Source organism: Herpailurus yagouaroundi, unplaced genomic scaffold, assembly GCF_014898765.1.
Source record: "Herpailurus yagouaroundi ecotype Mexico unplaced genomic scaffold, PumYag 139, whole genome shotgun sequence".
NCBI classification, from domain to species: Eukaryota; Metazoa; Chordata; class Mammalia; order Carnivora; family Felidae; genus Herpailurus; species Herpailurus yagouaroundi.
This window is the reverse complement of record NW_024412394.1, coordinates 173805-193515: the sequence shown is the minus strand read 5'-3', so window position 1 is coordinate 193515 and position 19711 is coordinate 173805. Positions and strand designations below refer to the sequence as shown.

The 19711-nt window shown below is 46.4% G+C and overlaps 2 protein-coding genes across 5 annotated transcripts; one reads left to right on the top strand and one right to left on the bottom strand.

The window, feature by feature from the left end:
• Window positions 1-6164: 6164 nt before the first annotated feature.
• Window positions 6165-11923, bottom strand: PSMB9 (proteasome 20S subunit beta 9). Of its 4 annotated transcripts, none has more exons than XM_040473142.1 (6): window positions 11254-11923; window positions 9359-9611; window positions 8213-8347; window positions 7418-7547; window positions 7033-7174; window positions 6165-6477 (listed from the first exon to the last, which is right to left on the bottom strand). In XM_040473142.1, the coding sequence occupies exons 2-6, from the start codon at window positions 9415-9417 to the stop codon at window positions 6350-6352; spliced, it is 594 nt and encodes a 197-aa protein (XP_040329076.1). In that variant the 5' UTR covers window positions 9418-9611; window positions 11254-11923; the 3' UTR covers window positions 6165-6349. The 4 variants fall into 4 exon arrangements, with proteins under 4 accessions (XP_040329076.1, XP_040329077.1, XP_040329074.1 ...); XM_040473143.1 differs by having other exon boundaries at window positions 8213-8344; XM_040473140.1 differs by having other exon boundaries at window positions 9359-9426.
• A 4-nt stretch (window positions 11924-11927) lies between these two features.
• TAP1 (transporter 1, ATP binding cassette subfamily B member) lies at window positions 11928-19497 on the top strand. The gene is made up of 11 exons (XM_040473137.1): window positions 11928-12525; window positions 13005-13119; window positions 13275-13405; window positions 14419-14624; window positions 15062-15259; window positions 16038-16166; window positions 16323-16511; window positions 17102-17275; window positions 17531-17693; window positions 17986-18122; window positions 18893-19497. The coding sequence occupies exons 1-11, from the start codon at window positions 11928-11930 to the stop codon at window positions 19103-19105; spliced, it is 2253 nt and encodes a 750-aa protein (XP_040329071.1). The 3' UTR covers window positions 19106-19497.
• Window positions 19498-19711: the final 214 nt, after the last annotated feature.

Here is a 19711-nt window from a genome sequence, read left to right as displayed (position 1 = left end):
CCATGCTATTGAATTATTAGTTTTTTCATATGGATTTCTTATATAGGATTCCATTGTGTGAATATAGTACATTTTATTTATCTATTTACCATTGAGGAACTATTTTGTTAAACCATTTGAGAATAATCTGTGGACGTTATGACAATGCATCCATCAATAGTTTGGCATGTGTGTTTCAAGAACAAGGATATTTCTCCTACATAACCACAATACCAGCATCACCCCCAAGACACTTAAAATTGATACAATATTATCAAATACACAGTGCATATTCAAATGTCTCCTATTGTCCCAATAATGCCCCAAAGTAAATGTTTATTATTTTAAGCTGCTAAATTTTGGTGCCATTTGTTACACAGCAATAGATAACCAATAGAGTGGGTATGGCAGGGTAATAAATAACTAATGCAATGGGTCTGCTTCTTCCAGCAAAGATGCTTGGGAGAGTGAGGATTCACAGTTGTCTGACTTCCCTGTATCTGTTCATATATCACCATGTCATATCTCAGGGCCCGAATCTTCCCAACTAGTGGCCTTACCTTAGCATAAGAGACACTATGGGGTTATACAATTAATAGCTTTATGACCCTCATCTACATCTGTGCTAGGGTACAGAAGAAAAGGTATCCTTTAAAACTGCTACAGTGGTTTTTTAGAATTTCTCATTCATGTCTTGAGTTTGGATGAAAAGCTATTAATTTGTTCTTTTTTCTATGTATGCTCTCTAAGGCAGTCTAAGGCAGCTAGCCCATAAAGGTAGGGACAAAAAATCCTCAATGAAATCACTCAGTATTTGTTTGGTACCTAACTTAATCTAAAACCTGTTTGCATGTTACCTGGGATGTGAGGTCAGTCTGACACTTCAGTGATCTTTCATCTGTCCTAATGGGTTAGCACCTAGTCCATTTCCTTCCTCAACATTCCCACCAGATTTATCTCAAAGTTGAACCTTGAGCCATGTGATGGCTGATTTTGTGTCAATTGGGTTAGGCTATGGTACCCAGATATGGTACCCAGGTACCCAGAGGACTCTGACTATTACATTTCCTAGAGAAAGCACTTCCCAGAGAAATCCACTCTCTTCCCTGACAACACAGTTTAGATAAACATTGGATATCTGTACTTCATCTCTGAGTTTTTGAGAGCATATAGTCTGTATTACACATACCTATACCCCACATACAACTCTGTCATAAACATTGTTGGGTAAAGTTGAATATTGTTGAACCAATTTCCAATGCTTCTGAATAAGGTCAATGGAATTAAGACAGTTTTCTTCTTACAATGTATGCCCATAACCAGCAGAGTTAAGAATTTGGTAAAGAGGACCAAAGATAATCCATATATTCTGGCTCATTATATAAAAAAAAGGATGTTTATTAGATTCTAAAAGACTTAGAATAAAAAATACATATTACTGGAGATAATTAATTGGAAAGAGATGCTGTAAATGTAGGGAGGAATCTAAGCTTTTTTAGTTTCTATCTCCCCTGTCTAAATACTGATCTTCAACTGAACACTTTAACTATATTCCCTGTATTTAGTTAGATGGAAAAAATAGGGAATTATCGAATATTTGTCATGGAAATATAGAATAAATTGCTCTCAGAGCTATGATTTTCTTTGAGTCATTAATTAAAAAAAAATCTTACACACAAATAGTAGAATTATATTCCTCAGTTCATGGCACATGGTCATCACTGGTCCATACAAAATCTTCTCTATGTTTGTTACTATTTATTTCTTTTGATGCACGTTTCCCAAATTCCAGTTTCTTTCCCTTCACCAAAGGAAACCCTTCTCCTGTGTTTTGTATATATCTTTTGGTTATATGTATTCTTGAAAAATGTGTATTGTTTTGTGTGTATATATTCTTTATTCAAAGTGAGTTGCTTTGTGCTTAACAGTTCATTCTATTACCTTTTTTGTTCCTCCGCCTCTTTTAAAAATGTTTATTTATTTATTTTGAGAGAGAGAGAGAGAGGCAGAGAGAGAGGGAGAGAGAATCCCAAGCAGGCTCTGTGCTGTCAGTGCAGAACCTGACGCGGGGCTCAAACCCACTAACCATGAGATTATGACCTGAGCCGAAATCAAGTGAGATCATGACCCGAGCAGAAATCAAGAGTAGGACACTTAACCAACTCAGCCACCCAGGTGCCCTCCCCATACCTCATTTTGAAATCAAGATTATGCTAGCCTAATAAAATTAGCTGAACAGCTTTAATCTTTTTTCTATTTTCTGGAAAAAAGCACATATGATAGGAGTTGTATACTCTTTGAATGTTTGATGGAACTCACCTGTGAAACCATGTGGGCATTTAAAAAAATTATTTTTATCAGATGCTATTAGCAACTTTTTTCATTTCTTCAATATTTATTGGTATTCTCAAATTTTTATTTCTTGTACAAATTGCATTAGTTTAAATTTTTCTAGGAGCTATCTGTCTCATCGAAATTTTTCAATTTTCGATTTGATAATTATACCCTTTATTAAGTTTCATATCTGTAATATTTGTAGGCTATTCTCCCCTTTTCATTCCGTATGTTGTTTCTTCATTTTCTCTCCCCTTTATTCATCATTAGTCTTGTTCTAAATTTGAGTATCTTACAAATATTTTTTTAAGAAGGAGCTTTCGGTTTTGTGAATTTTTACTACATAGTTTTTGTTCTCTATTAAATTGCTTTCTATTCTTATCTTTATAATTTCCTTCCTTCTTATTGCTTTAAGTTTATTCAATCACTCTTTTTCAAAATTTTGGAGAAATTTTAGGCCATTTATATTTAACTTTTCTTGTTGTAATAAATGTATTTGAAGCTGTAAAATTCTGAGTACTGCTTTAACTGCATCTCATAAAATTTGATATGCAACATTTTTACCACCTAGTTCTAAACGTGTTATTTTCTCTCATGACTGCCTTTTATTTTTTAAAATGTCGTTGCCATTTATCATTTACTATTATTGTTATTTTTTAACACTTATTTATTTTTGAGAGACAGAGTGTGAGTGGAGGACGGGCAGACACAGAATGTGAAGCAGGCTCTAGGCTCTGAATGGTCAGCACAGAGCCCGATGTGGGGCTTGAACTCATGGGCTGTGAGATCGTGACCCGAGCCAAAGTCAGACACTTAACTGGCTGAGCCACCCAGGCACCCCATGACTGCCTTTTAAATCCACGTTATTCATTAATACTTTCTTAGTTTGCAAACTGTGAGAATTTTAGGTATCCTTTTGTTATCAAGTTCTACTTTTAGTATAATATGGCTATAAAATGTAGCTTTTTTCAAAGATACTGATACTTTGGAATCTACTGTAGTTTCCTTTAGGGTATCATGCATAGCCTGTTTTTGCAAATCCTCTATGTGACTTGAAAATTTATTCATGTATATAGAGTTGTTTTTGTTGGATGGTTTCTTTTTAGTTAATTTTTAAAAATTGAAGTATGGTTGACACATAATGTTATATTAGTTTCAGGTGTACAACATAGTGATCCCACAAGTTTATGTTATGCTACGTCCAACACAAGTTGTAGCTGCCATCTGTCACCACACAACACTATTACAATATCATTAACTATATTCCCTGTGTTGTACCTTTTATTTATTATTTTTTTACATTAAAAAAAGGTTTATTTATTTTTGACGAGAGAGAGAGAGAGAGAGAGAGACAGAGACAGAGAGACAGAGCATGAGCAGGGGAGGGGCAGAGATAGAGGGAGACACAGAATCAGAAACAGGCTCCAGGCTGTCAGCACAGAGTCCGATGCGGGGCTCAAACTCACAGACTGCGAGATCATGACCTGAGCCGAAGTTGGACACTCAACCGACTGAGCCACCCAGGTGCCCCAAGTGCTGTACCTTTTTATATGAATCTTTTGAACCTCATACCTGATTTCCTTTCCTTCTTTGTTTTCACCACCTTGTAGCTCAGAGCCAATTGTTTTTTACCCATCTGTAGCTGGTTGATAAATATATGCCCTGTTAAACTGGCTCTCTGGGGAAAAAATTCTGACGTGTAACATTCCTCGTTTCTGTAGAATAAATACTTCCAATCATGGCCAATGTTAAGATACCCATGGTTAACAATCGTCTGTCACAATTTCTGAATATTTTACAATTTGCTCTTGTTTGCCAGTATAAGACAAATCCAGTACTCCATTTCTTTTCTTTTCTTTTCTTTTTTTTTTTTTTGATGTTCATTTTTTTAATATGAAATTTATTGTCAAATTGGTTTCCATACAACACCCAGTGCTCATCCCAAAAGGTGCCCTCCTCACTACCCGTCACCCACTCTCCCCTCCCTCCCACCCCCCAGCAACCCTCAGTTTGTTCTCAGGTTTTTTTTTTTCAATGTTTATTTTTTATTTTTGGGACAGAGAGAGACAGAGCATGAACGGGGGAGGGGCAGAGAGAGAGGGAGACACAGAATCGGAAACAGGCTCCAGGCTCTGAGCCATCAGCCCAGAGCCCGACGCGGGCCTCGAACTCACGGACCGTGAGATCGTGACCTGGCTGAAGTCGGACGCTTAACCGACTGCGCCACCCAGGCGCCCCTGTTCTCAGTTTTTAAGAGTCTCTTATGCTTTGGCTCTCTCCCTCAGAGTCTAACCTCTTTTTTCTTCTTCCCCTCCCCCACGGAACTGGAGAGTGTGATGCTAAGTGAAATAAGTCATACAGAGAAAGAAAATACCATATGTTTTTACTGTTATGTGGATCCTGAGAATCTTAACAGAAGATGTTCATTTTGTGTTTTAGTTTGATCCCCTGGCTTTACTTATTTCCTAGCTTTATTTTCTCTCTGCCCAGTTTCTTCTCTTCCTTCCCCTTTTTCAGTTGTGTCTGTCTCTGTGAACTGCTACAAGTCCTTTTTGGAACGAGGGACACAAGACACAATTCATTGGCCAATAAAGAAAAAGACAGCTTTCTAGTTTCAAAAGGCTTAAATCTTAGTTCAGCCCTCAAAAAGTCCGTGCTGTGCCTCACGTGTGTGTATCTCAGGGGCACTCGGTACTCGTGAGAGTTCCCACCTAGACTCAAGGAATACCCTTCTCCAGCCAGCTCCCTCGTGTGGGAACCCCCCTGCACTCTTCCCCTACACAGGGTTCCTTTTTTTCCGGTTCCTCCATTCCTCCAGCCAGAACAATGATGTTTCTCTAGGCAATTTAGGGCACTTCGGCTTTGCACCTGAGGCCTGACTTCAGGACAAAGCTGGGAGATGAAAGAGGGAGACAAGTCCAAAACTACCCATGGGGAGCGCTCCCTCTCCAAGTTTTGGCTCTCCTCATAGCCCACCCGCTTTTGTCTACTGTTCAGAGTCCTTCCGCATTTGCTCTTTGTCTGCTTTCCAGAGTTTCTAGTTGTGATCAGTGGGAGAGAGAGGTTCTTAAGCTATTACTTTAAACTTCAGAATAAATTAAATACCATGGCTAGAAAGAACTCAAGTCTCTACAATTTTAGATTTTTTTCTTCTCCTCCAAATGAAACACATACTCCCGAGGGCATAGGCTTGTTTTAGGGTACTTTGAATTTATATGTTAAGCCCGAGATCCAGAAAGAAAAGCAGACAGCAGCTTCCTGGGTAGCCTACTATGATTTCTGTTAAATATATCTCTTATCTGCTCACTTATTAGCAAGATGGCATTGGATATCCAAGCCATATCCCACCTTAGAAGTAGCTCAACATCTCTGCCTGACAGAAGAGGAAGTGAGGGCTCACAGAAGGGGGATAATTTGTCCTGTCACTTGGGAAGTGCATGGCAAAGATTGGGCTGTAAGTCGGCCTGTTTAACAACAGTTACTCAGGCATCTGGTAATAACTTCTTGAGTGTCAACCACTGTGCTGGCTAACTATTGCAGATTTCAAGGAAGACATGATATACGATGCTTGAGGGAATGGAAAGTTTCATATAGTGGGAGAGGAAGGGCATACGGTAAAAAAAAAAGAACTAAATTCCAGATTTCTGCTTTTGAATTTGCTTTGACTTGGGTCAAGGGACCAACCTTTTCTAAGCCTTCATCTGTCTGTAAATGGAAGTAGTAGTCTAATCCATGTAAGTTCTTTTGTTTGGGTTATAAGAGATAAAGTTTATAAGCATTTAGCGAATACCTTGCTCAGTGTTTTGATGGTTGTTATTGTTCTTTGAGACTCACAAATCATTCAATTTTAAGCAATTGTCATGTATTGATCTTTAATGTGAATGAACACATTAAGAAAGGGTATCTAACTTCTGGGAGGGAAGAAGCCCCCTCCCCTAACCTTCATCTCCTTGAGCACCCATTTTCCGTTGACCATACCAGGTTCTGGTCCCAGACAGTTTATTTACAAAATAAGGAAAGGAGGTCTGAGGAAGATTCACTTGTCATAGAATTTCGGCAGCTCATTACCCAAAATTACTCGATGGTCCACACCAGCAGCTGTAATAGTGGCCAGGTAGATGACACCCCCACTAGAACCATCCCGGTTCATGGCCAGAGTGATAGCTGCAGAGGGTTTCAGGTTGGAGAGAGGGAAAGAGAATGACTTAGCCTCAGAAATCTTTTCCTTCCCGTCCTGTCTATAAGCTTACTACCACTTTCAGACCTGAAAACCCATCTCCTAGGGACACATATCAAGTGGTGTGCTGGTAAACCAACTTAAAAAAATAAAGTCTTTATTGTAACATCTCCTGGTGTTGGTGGTCTCAAAACTCTCACCACAATGGATTTCGAGTTATGAATAGCTAAATAAGCAGCTTATGAATCCTTGAATATTTAACAATTGACTCTCATGAGCTAGCCCAAGCCCACTCTAGCACACCAGTGATTCTCAGAGTAACTGTATATTTTAATATGGGGTACTCAAAAAAATAGTCAGATCTTTGCCTTTGTTCTGAAGTCCCATCTAGTGTAGCATTGTCCTGCATTCTTTCACTCTCAAAAGTGTTCCAGTTTGGACATTAAATGGCCACTCGTGTATTCCTCATTGTGTTCCTTACTCTCAACTTCCTTCCTGTGTTTGAAAACCCTCCCCAGGCACCCTTCCGTTTGGTTAGTTACCTTTGGTGGTGAAACACCTGCACTCCTCAGGGGACATGCCTGGTTTATATGCCGCATCCACATAACCGTAGATATAGGTGCTGCCAGAGCCACCGATGGCAAAGGGCTGCCGAGTCAGCATTCCTCCCAGGGTTCCGTACACCTAGGGGAGGTGTCCTCAGGTCAGACTACGGAAGCATCAATCCTCTCCTTGCCACTGAGACAGTCAGGGTGTCTCTATTCTGCAACGAAGCCCCACTATCTCTTTTTCCCGTCCGTTGAGATTATACTATGCTTTTAAAGGCAGTGTCCTTGGAACTCATTGCTAGAATGACATATGACCTCTATCTCCCTCTCTAGGGTAGTGGGGAACACCAAGGGAGGGAGTACATTGGGAAAGACTCACCTGGCCCCCGTCACGTTGGTCCCAGCCAGCTACTATGAGATGTGCAGACAGGTCCTCCCGATATTTATAAGAGATATTCCTTACCACGTTGGCAGCAGCTAGAACAAGCGGACATTCTTCCAGTTCCAACCTAAACGAAGTGTTAGTAATAGGGCTCAATATAATTTCCAGACGTTCCACCCTCCTGTGCTGTTCCCATGATCCCTGCCAAGGGACACCTGAAATCTGAAACCCATACTTGTAATAGTTCAAACTCCAGCTTCTCTCCCACATGTACAGGGAGGCCAATCTCACACAACCAACTGTTAAGAAGATTTCAGTGTTCCCCTCCTTTACTCTTTGTCCTACCCACCCATCCCCCCAATTGTATAACTCTTGGCTGAAACGGCCCTGCCTCTCTGGATAAAAGCAGATAAGCTTTACTTCTGCACCAAGAAGTGATCTTGGCTTCTCACAGGGTAACTGCCTGAGAGTATGGTAGGCCACATCATCATCTTCTTTCTCGTTATTTATATTAGGATAGTGATTTACAATTTTCAAGTCATTTCCGCATGGATCATTTCATTCTCAAAATAACCATTGGGTGAGATAGGGTAGGTATTATTAATTATCTCCACTTTACAGATGCAGAAACCAGGTTTGGGATTCAAGTGCCATTTCAAAGATAATAAAAACAGGACTCCAAACAAGAATTTTTCACTTTTCACTGCAGTGCTCCTGGAATAGGACACTATAGCGGTTTTCTGGTTGGGAGAACTCTAGTGGTTGTGGACTGGGAACCCCAAAGCTTCATACCCATGGAGCTCCAGTTGGTAGGCGGCCATGTCAACCATGGCTTGGGCATCAGCAGCCGAACCAGAGAGAGCACAATAGATGTGTTGGTGTAGTGGAGACAGCTTGTTAAACACTCGGTTTACCACTGCCTTTCTGCTGGGAAGGAGTCAACAGTCATCAGCGTTAGTGTTGCCACAATTTTTGAGGTTAATCATCCAGTGTTTGTCAAATTTATTTGACAAGAGGACAGCCACCACAGAGTACATGAAATTTCATACTTGGATTGGAGCAGGAAAAAAAATCATCTCAAATTAAACAAAATATTGCAAGTAATGATCAAAATTAGACTTACTTTTCAGGCTTAGAGTTTATAATAAAACAAAAAATAGTACCTTAAGAATAATGTGCTTAAGCAATTTTTCTTTACTATACCCATCTAGAGGAAGTTGTGTGTTCTTTGGGACATAAAGTAAGCAATATTGACCTAATCCCATATACCCATTTCGCATATGAGGAAACTGGTCAGAATGGAGGAGACAAAATTAGTTCAACATGTACCGGATGAGAAGCTAGGATATCTGCTTGGCAGAACCATCTTTTCTTTCCTTTCTACTTTATTTTATTTTATTTTACTCTATTTTATTCATCTCATTTCATTTCATTTTAGAGAGAGAGCATGAGTGGGGGAGAGCATGAGTGGGAGAGAGAAACAGAGAGAGGGAGAGAAAGAATCTTAAGCAGGCTTCACACTCAGTGAGGACTTGGGGCTCGATCCCACGACCCTGGGATCATGACCTGAGCTGAAATCAAGAGTCAGATGCTCAGCTGACTGAACCACCCAGGTGCCCAGAACCATCTTTTCTATTTCTAAACATAGATGGAAGGAGGGACCCTGAAATCTTTGTATCCTACCTCCTTCTCATACCTTATTCTTATATACCCACTCCTGTAGGGACAGGCCACGTAAGCATTCAGGCTCCTGATTCTCCTCCATGAATTCAGGGACCCATACACTTGCCATATATCTCATTATAGGGGCCTTTCTGAAAGGTTAACTCAATTTCTTCAAAGTTCTACCTTACCAGTCTCTTCACGAACGGGTAAGAAAAATCCGTTTTGGGAGCCATTGACATCCTTCCAGAAGCATTCGCCTTGACGGGTACTTACCCTACAGACACCCGGGAGTCAGAACCCACCACAACACCTCCGTCGAACTCCACTGCCATGATGGTCGTCTGCGGAGATGTGGAGGATGAGATGTCAGAGCAGGAAGAGTCTTGATTCTCTCATGTTACAGATGAGGAAACATTCCCAGAGAGGGGAGGTGACCGGCTCAAGGTCATACAGTAATTTAGGCCAAGATGACTCCCAATACGGGATTTCCCTTCCATCTTCCCATTTTCCCTATCTCCTCTCCTAGCTGCAAGAGAATGCCTGGTCGAAAGAACCACATCCGTAGGTCCCAACCTTCCTAAGTAGAATCCTTCCCAACGATAAAGAAAGAGGTGGGATGAGGTTTTCAGAGGTAGACATTTGGCTCAGGGGGGCACTTTCAAGCACTGGCGCCCCAGTACTTGTGGTGCAAGGCAGCCCCACAGGTGAATTACTTCCACCACGTGTGCTTGGTGTGTGTGTGTGCAGATATGGTACGGACCCAACACAGAGCAAGTGACTGTGACCTTGGGAAACAGGGTCATGTCTTCTTTTGGCCCACAATTCTCTACCCCACATCCCCCTTAACTAGCTTATTAAACAGCAGAAAACATCAAGGGCCGCAGCGGTTAGCAGGGTCATGCATTAGTAAGGAGGGAGGCAGCCAGGGACATGAGATGATTTAACATGAAGCTTTCATTTAAGGATTTCTGATCAAGAGGTCAACAGTAGCTAGGGGAAGAGATCTGTACCGTTGAGGCGGCTTGTTGGGGGAGTTTTTCAGGTCAAGAAAAGCTGATTTTTTCAGGTCAAGAAGAGAAATTAAGGAAAAGAATTCAGGAAGGTGAAAAGAATAAAGCTATACGGTTTCTACTCCTGTTGAGTTGGAAAGAGCCTTAAAGATTCTTGGTTCGAATGAGGAGACTGAATCATAGAGGAGGCAACTGACTTATCAAGGTCACCCAGAGTTAATAGCAGACTGGGACTAAAACCCAGGTCTAACTCCCACCTCTTGTTTTGACTTCTGTTTCCTACTTCCCACTGCTCATCAGGCAGGGAGGGGAGATTTTCTACCTTATAAATGGTTTTAGTGCATTCTCATCACCCCATAAGTTACTCTGGACCCCGGGGCTATAGCCCTGAGTGTGCTTTCAGACATATTGACTTACCATGAAGAGAGGGCCATTGAATAAGGGCAGCCCTATTCTAGAGGTTATTTCTCTAAGACAAAGCTGCCCCCAAGCCAAGGGTGGTGGCAGTAGTTTGGGAGCAGAAGCCAGCCAGCCTTGAGCCTGGGCGGGCGGATGGGAGTGGGCAGGGACGACCCAGGGAAGGGAGCACAGCAGCACCCGGGCCAAGCAGGAGCCTTCGTGGATCAGGCTGGTGAAGGGCACCACCAGCTCGCAAGGAGCCCCCATTATCAGGGCTGGGGGTATGAGTTACGCAGGGGCCAGTTTATCAAAGATCTGTGTGATGAGCTGTCCCTTCTCAATCAGTGCCCCTATTCTCCTCTCCCAAGCGCGCTCCTACTTCCCCCAGGGCACCATTTCTTCATCCATCTGCACCTTCTCCGACCCCCTTCCTTGATTTAACCAGCCCCTCTCTCTAGTCCAGAGTTGAAAGCGAAAGCGCTTCAGAGAAGCTTCCCCTCAACACTTCCAGCTAAGAGCCAAAGCACCTCCTTCTCCACCAGCGTCGCGCGCCTAGTCCTTCGCGGACCCCTTCAAGACCCCCTTCAGAATAGACATGTCCTGTATTCATCGCAGGGCATCTCTACAGGCACTGACTGGCTGCCACAAACTACCTTCTCACTCTGTTAGTCACCATATTCACACCTCAGAGCTTTCGGGGTCCCCCTGTCTTGCCACCTTCTCCGCCCCTCTGCTAAACCTCTAGCACAGACTACTTACCCCAGTGTGGACCTCGCCAGACCGCAGCATCTCCGCGAGGCGCCGCTCTCCTTGCCGCCTGGGGCACTGGTTTTCTTCCTGGGACCGAGGGCAGCACTCAGCCTATACAGCCCCGCGCCCTCACCAAGACCGCTAGGGGGCGCCGGGGTCCTTTCGGTGCGGCTTCGCCCCAGGCGCTAACCTACTTAGGACAGAACTGCCCAGAGACAAGTGACGAAAAGGCCTGGGGTTAAGAAGGTCCCAAGGCTGGGGTAAAGAAAGTCCCGACAAGTGGGATCCGCAAGAGGTAGCAATGAAAGGAAGGACGAGTGTGCTTGATGGAGCAGGCGGAGCCTCAAGACTTCTCTCTCCAGAACCTCAGATCGGATTCCCACGCCTTCTCCCAAAATAGTCTGGGCGGGCCACATTCTGAAGGGGGGCGGATCTACAGAGCGGCCTGCCGCTTTCGTTTTCCCTTTCCGCGAAACGGCTGGCTTCTAGCTAGCGCGGCCTGAACCTTGCGTTCCCGGGACTTTCCGAAAGCCCTGCCTCCGCCCGCCCTTCCCTCTTCTCCCGGCCGCCGGTCCCTGCGCCCTCACCGGCACAGACTCGATCGGCACCCAGAGCCTCCGGCACGGCGGGGACAGCGGAGAGTCCCAGGCGGGGGCGCGACCCCCGGCAGCGCTCGCGCGCCCATGGCCAGCTCTGGGCCCCCCAGGCCTTGCGGATGCCTCTGTCCTTCCCGAACTTCCCTCGCGTGGCTGGGGATAGCGCTGCTGGTTCTCGTCGACTGGGTGCTGCTCCGGGGCGCGCTCCCCGGAATATGCTCCGTGCTGGTGCCCACCGCGCTGCCGCTGCTCCGGGTCTGGGTGGTGGGCCTGAGCCGCTGGGCTGTGCTGTGGCTGGGGGCCCGTGGGGTTCTCAGGGCAACGGTCGGCTCCGGGAGCGAAAGCGCAGGAGTCCGGGGCTGGCTGGCTGCTTTGCAGTCGTTGGCAGCGGCGCTGAGCTTGGCCCTGCCGGGACTTGCCTTGTTCCTAGAGCTGAGCTCATGGAGAGTTCCCAGGGATTCTCACAGCTCCAGGATCCTGCACTGGGGAAGTCGCCTGGATGCCTTCGCCCTCAGTTATGTAGCAGCATTGCCTGCCGCTGCCATTTGGCATAAGCTCAGGGAACTTTGTGTGCCGGAAAGTCACGGGGGTTCAGGAGGTGCGGTGCGCCGGCTTGTAGGCTGCCTGGGTTCAGAGAGACGACGCGTCCCGCTCCTGTTGGTCCTGTGTGTCCTCTCTTGTCTTGGTAAGAGGGATGCGGGTAAGAGGGACGGACAGTAGGGGACTGGGCGGGCATCAAAAGTAATGGGCAGTGAGATCGGTTAATGTGGGTTCTGGGAAATGTGGATGGGGGAAGGCGACCCAGCTCTGGTCGTGAGAAGACCACCAGGAAAGAGCTCTGGACTGGGTCTGAGTCAGGAGTCGTGGACTCCAATGCTACCTCAGACGTTGCTTCACCGGCCACCTTGGGCCAGTCCTTTCTTCTGGTCAGCACACCCTATGACCTCTGGCCTTCCTAAGCAAACGCACAAAAGTCTGGTGGGGCTCCAGGTTGTGAGTTCCAAGGTGACCTGTTCAGGCGCAGGGCTGTGTTCTCAGTGTCCTCTTTCTGCTGGTGCCCTCAGGATACTGGTGACAGTGAAACAGTGGGATGGGCTGGAGGGGGGGGGCAGTCTGGTTGGAGCTTATCTGCTTGGCTGACCGGTCCCTCCTTTCTCTCTCCAGGGGAGATGGCCATGCCCTTCTTCACCGGCCGCCTCATTGACTTCATTCTACAAGATGGGACAGCTTCTGGTTTCATGAGATACATAACGCTCATGTCCATTCTCACCACAGCCAGGTCTGGGGGCTGAATGAAGGCGGAAGGTTGAGAATGGGGGGCCCAGAAAAAGGGGGAGATAGAAGTTGGGGCAGCTGTCCAAAGTGCACTTCTTTGGGACCTTCTCTCTGTCCTCTGAACACACCCCGATCCTTTTTCTCTCCATCTCTCTCTAGCGCAGTGCTGGAGTTCGTGGGTGATGGGATCTATAACAGCACCATGGGTCGTGTGCACAGCCAGTTGCAGGGAGAAGTATTTCAGGCTGTTCTGCGCCAGGAAACAGAGTTTTTCCAAAAGAACCAAACAGGTGTGTCCCGAAACTCTTTCGTTATATATCTGCATTCTCCCTATATGCCCCATATATCCTCTTTTACTTATAACTTTGGTCTCTCTCACACATAGACATTGTCATTTCTTATTCTCGATATACCTCAAGAGCAAAAATTTTATGTTATGTTATCTTATAATATTCTGAAGTTTTTCCATCTAAGATTTTTCCATGATTTATCCCTATGTGTCTATTTAGATAGAAGCTACAGAATTTCAAACCTGGAAATTTGGAGGTCACAGAGTCCAGCTGCCTATTTTACAGAGAAGGAAACTGACACCTGGACCCTAAATGCTGAAACTGGCATGGTCACCTATGGATAGAGAGGCGCTTGGGGATAGAGCCCGTCTCTTGATTCCCAGCCCAGTGCTCAGTATACTTTTCTGGACTGCTTTCTAGCAGCACCCTCTGTTTTTCTCCAGCTCTGTTGTGTGACCCGCTTAAGCTCTTCTTGCCCTTGTAGGCAGCATGGGGTATTCGTGTTCTTTAAGGAACAAAAATCTGTCAGAGAAATGGAAATTCACATGGGGAGCCTGCCTTCCTTCCTTCCTTCCGCCAGGCTTTCTCCTTTGTCTCCCTCCCTCCCTCCCTGCCTTCCTTCTTAAATGTTTATTTTTGAGATAGAGAGACAGAGCACCAGCAGGGGAGGGGCAGAGAGAGGGGGAGACACAGAATCCAAAGCAGGTGCCAGGCTCTGAGCTGTCGGCACAGAGCCCGACATGGGGGCTCGAACTCACAAACTGTGAGATCATGACCTGAGCTGAAGTCGGATGCTTAACCAACTGAGCCACCCAGGCGCCCCTGGGCTTTTTCTTTCTAATGCTCATTCTCCCTACACTGAGATCCCTCAACTGCCCTCTCCCCCTTACCTTGTTTTCCTCAGCCTCCTCAGAACATGGTGTTGTCCCCCCTCCCCCTCCCCCTGGCTCATTGCTAGTCCCACCCACCAGAGCCTCTCATGCATCCACTGTCTTCTTCCCAATCCCTGGCAGGAGCCATCACTTCTCGGGTGACAGAGGACACATCCACCCTGAGTGAGTCTCTGAGTGAGGAGCTGAGCCTGTTTTTGTGGTACCTGGTGCGGGGGCTGTGTCTCTTGGGGCTCATGCTCTGGGGGTCACTGTCCCTCACCATGGTCACCCTGGTCGTCCTGCCTCTGCTTTTTCTTATGCCTAAGACGCTGGGGAAATGGTACCAGGTATGTCCAGGGAGATGCCTCACCCTAAACAGACCTTCGTTTCCCAGACTAGGCAGAATTCATTCCTCTCAGGGTTCTTTCCTGGCTCCCTCACTTGATTCCCCATCTTCGCGGGACTCCCTGGCCCTATAAGCCCTGTTCCTGGATTGCTCAGTGTTGAGCTCCATGTTCTGTGTGTACTCTCTCCTAACTTCTGCCCACAATCTTCCTTTACAAACATGATCACTGGTCTCAAGATTGTGATTCTCTACGACCCTTCTCAGTGATTTCCTCTCCTGTGTGCCTCTTTAGTATCCAGGGAGTATAACGGTGCCCCTTGCTCTTTTCTTCATTCAGCTGCCTCTTCTCACCTTTAATCTCCAACTAGGTAACTCAGGTATGAGTGTCCCTTACGGTCTGCCAACCCCGTGTGACATCTCTTGTCCATGTCTCCACAGGCACTGGCAGCACAGGTCCAGGAATCTCTGGCGGAATCCAGCCAGGTGGCCATTGAGGTTCTGTCAGCTATGCCCACAGTCCGGAGCTTTGCCAATGAGGAGGGTGAGGCCCAGAAGTTTAGGCAAAAGCTGCAGAATATGAAGACACTCCATCAGAAGGAGGCTCTGGCCTATGCAGTCGACCTCTGGACCATCAGTGTGAGCACCCGGAGATAAATGCCTATTCTCTTGCCCCTGAGATGCCTCGACTCCATTCCCTTTTCCATGACTCTGTTCCACACTCCTCCTCCACTGGGCAATGGTTGGTTCGGTGTTCTCATCCTACTCAGCGTTCCTAACTGCCTCCCTCTTTTTAGGCCCTCTGGATGGCTTCCTTTCACCAAGGTACGCAGAGTCCATCCAGCCCCCTTTTTAGGGAGAGGCCACGTTTTCCAGTCCCAGGGCCTTCCTTTGCCTCTCAGGCAGCACTCAGGGAGCCATAAATTCCTGCACCTGGTCCTGCATCATGCTGGGACTCTGTGGCTGTGCTAGTGAGAGCCATCATATAATGGAAAGAGAACCAGAGCCATATTTGGGAATTCCTGGCTTGGTGGCTGCCGTTTACTAGCTCTATGACCATGGGCTAGTAACTTATTTTCTCTGGAGACCGTTTCCTCATTTTAAAAGGTGGGATTGGTACGACCTTGTCTACAGCGTTGTTGATATGAATGTTAGATGGCACTACATTCACGAAAGCCTTTTGTGAAGAGCAAAATGCTCCTCAACAGTGATAATGATGGTGATGGCTTCTGTGGTGTAACTGAGCAAGACACCATGGAGCCCCCACTCGGCATTCTTCCTGTCCCCCTGGGGAGCCTCCGGCTCTTACCTGGGGGAAAAGGACTTTACATCTTCATAATGACTAATGAGTCTAGTTCTTTGCACCTCCCTCGAGATTTTTCAACCACAATCCCTTTTCTCTGTGGCTTTCCCATAGCTCTCAGAGATGCTGCTGAAGGTGGGAATCCTATACATCGGTGGGCGGCTGGTGACAAGTGGGGCTGTAAGCAGTGGGGACCTTGTCACATTTATTCTCTACCAGATCCAGTTCACCGCGGTAGTTCAGGTGAGACCCTTCCATTTTCATTCTCCCGTGCTTTTCTGTCCCACGTTCTGTCACCACCTGTGTCACCTTCCTTCTGTTCTTTACCCTTCTCGTATCACATAACCTTGGCAAGGAGATTCGTTCTCCCCCTTCTCAATACTCATACCTCGCCTCCAGGTACTGCTCTCCACCTACCCCAAGGTACAGAAGGCTGTGGGCTCTTCAGAGAAAATATTTGAATACCTGGACCGGATTCCTCGCTGTCCTGCCAGTGGCGTATTGACTTCCGTAAACCTGAAGGGCCTTGTCCAGTTTCAAGATGTCTCCTTTGCCTACCCAAACCGTGCAGATGTCCCAGTGCTGCAGGTACAACCTACCGATCCTTGGTGTTCACCGGCCGCACTCTTGACACTGCCATCCCAAACTTCCTTCCTGCCTTCAGCTTGCTTAACACAAGGTTCAGATAGATCCTGCCTAATCCTTCGAAGGCAAAGATGAGCACCTTCTACTCCGTACAACTGCCCCACACTCAAGAACGGGTTTGGATTTCTAAAGAGACTTCTAAAGAGAGAAGAGGCTCTCAGGGGGAAGGGTCTCACATCCTAAGGAATTGCTGAAGCAAAATCTGTCTCTAGTCTTCTGTCTTTTCTCTTTGTTTCCAGTTGTGATTTAGAACGTGATTTCTTTTTCTGCTTTCTCATATGTAATACCAAGTGTGTGGCATAGCAGTCCTTGGTCTTTGCTCTGGTTTTTGCCTCACCTTCCATCTCTACTCCTTGGGGAGCTGTCATCCCTGAGGAACAGAGGTCTATGCCTATGGGAGGGTAGGAGTGGCTGTATTTCCCAATTTTTTCTCCCTTTCTTCTCTGGGGTAAGACATCATGCTATGTAACAAGACAATGACAGACTCAAGGCCTTAGTCTGCCTCTTTTCTTTTTTGATTCTCTGGCCTCCAGGGGATGACATTCACCCTGCATCCTGGTCAGGTGATGGCTCTGGTGGGGCCCAATGGGTCTGGGAAGAGCACTGTGGCTGCCCTGCTCCAGAATCTCTACCAGCCCACAACGGGGCAGCTGCTGCTGGATGGGAAGCCCCTTCCCCAATATGAGCATCGCTACCTGCACACACGGGTGAGCAAGAAGATGGCATGGGGGAGGGCAGGGGGCATTGAGTAAGAAGAACTCTCAACGAACACTGTCACCAAGCACTCTGAAGGGAGGGCTAAGGAGTGATGGACCTTGAGTGGAGATGGCGTGTAGTCAGGAGAGAGGCTGTGGCGTGGAATTTTGTGATATGCTTTCAGTAAAGATTTTGAGTCATCAGTCTCTGGATAACCATACTCCTCTGTTCCTTGTTCTATGCCTCTTCATCATATTTTGTCCCAGGTGGCTGCAGTGGGACAAGAGCCACAGCTATTTGGAAGGAGTTTTCGAGAAAATATTGCATATGGCCTGGTCCAGAAGCCAACTATGGAGGAAGTCATAGCTGCTGCAATGGAGTCTGGAGCCCATAGCTTCATCTCTGAACTCCCTCAGGGCTATAACACAGGTGCTCTCTTAGCTCGTGTCATTACCCAGACATCTTTACTGAAACCTTTATTCAGCATTCTTCCCAACCCACTGAGATCAGTTTGAAGTTGTAGGATCTTGTTCCTATGGCTTCTTCATCCTCACATCTTCCGAACTTCTTCACCTTCCCAGAAGGAAAGTGAATGCATCCAGTCCTTGGGGTGTGTGTGTGTGTGTGTGTGTGTGCGCGTGCATGCGTGTGCGCACCCGCAGGCAAGCACGTGGACGCACATGTGGTTGTCCAGGCCTCACCTGGGCTCTTATCTCTGCAGAGGTAGGCGAGGCTGGGGGCCAGCTATCAGGGGGTCAGCGACAGGCAGTGGCCTTGGCTCGAGCACTGATCCGGAAACCACGTGTACTCATCTTGGATGATGCTACCAGTGCCCTTGATGCAAATAGCCAGTTACGGGTGAGAGAGACATTTTGTTAGTGGCTATATCCCACCCAATCTTCCCTCCTTCATTCATCCTGTGTGAGGTGTACTAACATAATTATCCAAACCAATCCTTGGAATTCTCAGTTCCCAACAGCTGCTCCCCAAGATGCTTAGAACCAATTCAAAGAGACTATCTACAGACTCCGAATCTCTGAAGCCAAACATAAGATGACCATCCTAACAATATTAATATCAATTGAGCTTTTACTCTTTTACTATGTGCCAGACATGCTACTAGGCTCTCTCCATGTACTGTCTCACTCATTTACTAATCATAAATGCCTGTGAGCTGGGTGTTGTTATCCTCGTTCTACAGACGATAAAATGGAGGCTAAGAGAGGTTGAGTAGCCTGCTCACTGTCTTAGAGCTGTTGAATAGTGGAGCGTAGACCCAAAGGCAAGCCTGCCTGACCTGAATGCTCATGCTCTTTACCACTAAGTTATATTTCTTTAAAACAGAATAGAAAATCCCCAGTTTATAGGTAGAGAGGAGAGACTTTTTGATACCCTTTACTCTTCCCTTATGGGTTTCACCACAGGACTCTGACTTTTATTTTGCTGTCGCCACCTCATGTAAACAGTCCTTAGCAAATCAAAAGCGGGACAGAGGAGCACTCAGAACAAGAATCTTCAGCTCCTTGGGGTTGTTGGCAGAGGTGGCAGTGATCCTGGTGAGATCTGCCCCTGCTCTGGAAACACAGGTGTCTCCCTGGGTTCTTGACAGAGTCTGTGTCTTTTCTCAGGTGGAGCAGCTCCTGTACAAAAGCCCTGAGCGGGGCTCTAGGTCTGTGCTTCTCATCACCCAGTGTCTCAGCTTGGTGGAGCAGGCTGACCAAATCCTTTTTCTGGAAGGAGGCACCATCTGTGAAGCAGGAACCCACCAGCAGCTCATGGAGAGGAACGGACGCTACTGGGACATGATGCAGGCTGCTGACGGGTCAGGTGCTCCGGAATGAAAGCCTTCTCAGACCTGCACACGCCACCTCCCTCCCTTGTTTTTCTGCCCTCTGTAGTGGAGAATTTGGGAACAAAGGTGTTACCAGAGCTGCACAATAGACAGCTGCTTCTAGGAGGAGTGACATCCTAGAACGATGCCTGAAATTCTGCCACGAGTGTTACCCCATCTCCAAGCTCCTCTTGATAATGCAGATTTCTTGGAAGAAAACAGAGTTCATAACCCCTTAGTGTAACTGGGTTTAGAGCCAGGTTTGTTGTGGATAGAACCCTGAAAATGAGAAGAACTTTAGAACATACAGAAAGAATACTTTCCAATAGGACTAAAGGCATATGCTGGCCCATAAACACACTCTGGATTCTTGGTATTTATAATAAAGGTGGTGTTTTATAACTGTGGTCTCTCCTGTTTTCAGTGCACCAAATGGCTCACCAGCATTTGCACACTTCACAGTCCTAAATATGCCATATCCTCCCTTAAGTTTTCTGTTTCCTATGGTTACCCCTCCACTTCCCCATGCTCCCACGTCCGCCCCCAAGGATGAGTCAGAGTGGGATACAGCGCCCTCCAAGCACTAGCAGTTGCAGCTCGGAGCGGTGGCCTTTCT

Bases quoted from the DNA above. Each gene is read 5' to 3' on its own strand.
- PSMB9 (XM_040473140.1), bottom strand. From the start codon at position 11,283: ATGCTGCGGTCTGGCGAGGTCCACACTGGG. The intron at 8,348-9,358 runs GTAAGTACCCGT...ACTCCTTCCCAG, and splicing joins GACTCCCGGGTGTCTGTAGG to CAGAAAGGCAGTGGTAAACC. The intron at 7,175-7,417 runs GTGAGTCTTTCC...CACCTCCCCTAG, and splicing joins ACCAACGTGACGGGGGCCAG to GTGTACGGAACCCTGGGAGG.
- TAP1 (XM_040473137.1), top strand. From the start codon at position 11,928: ATGGCCAGCTCTGGGCCCCCCAGGCCTTGCGGATGCCTCTGTCCTTCC. The intron at 13,406-14,418 runs GTGTGTCCCGAA...AATCCCTGGCAG, and splicing joins TTTCCAAAAGAACCAAACAG to GAGCCATCACTTCTCGGGTG. The intron at 16,167-16,322 runs GTGAGACCCTTC...CCTCGCCTCCAG, and splicing joins AGTTCACCGCGGTAGTTCAG to GTACTGCTCTCCACCTACCC.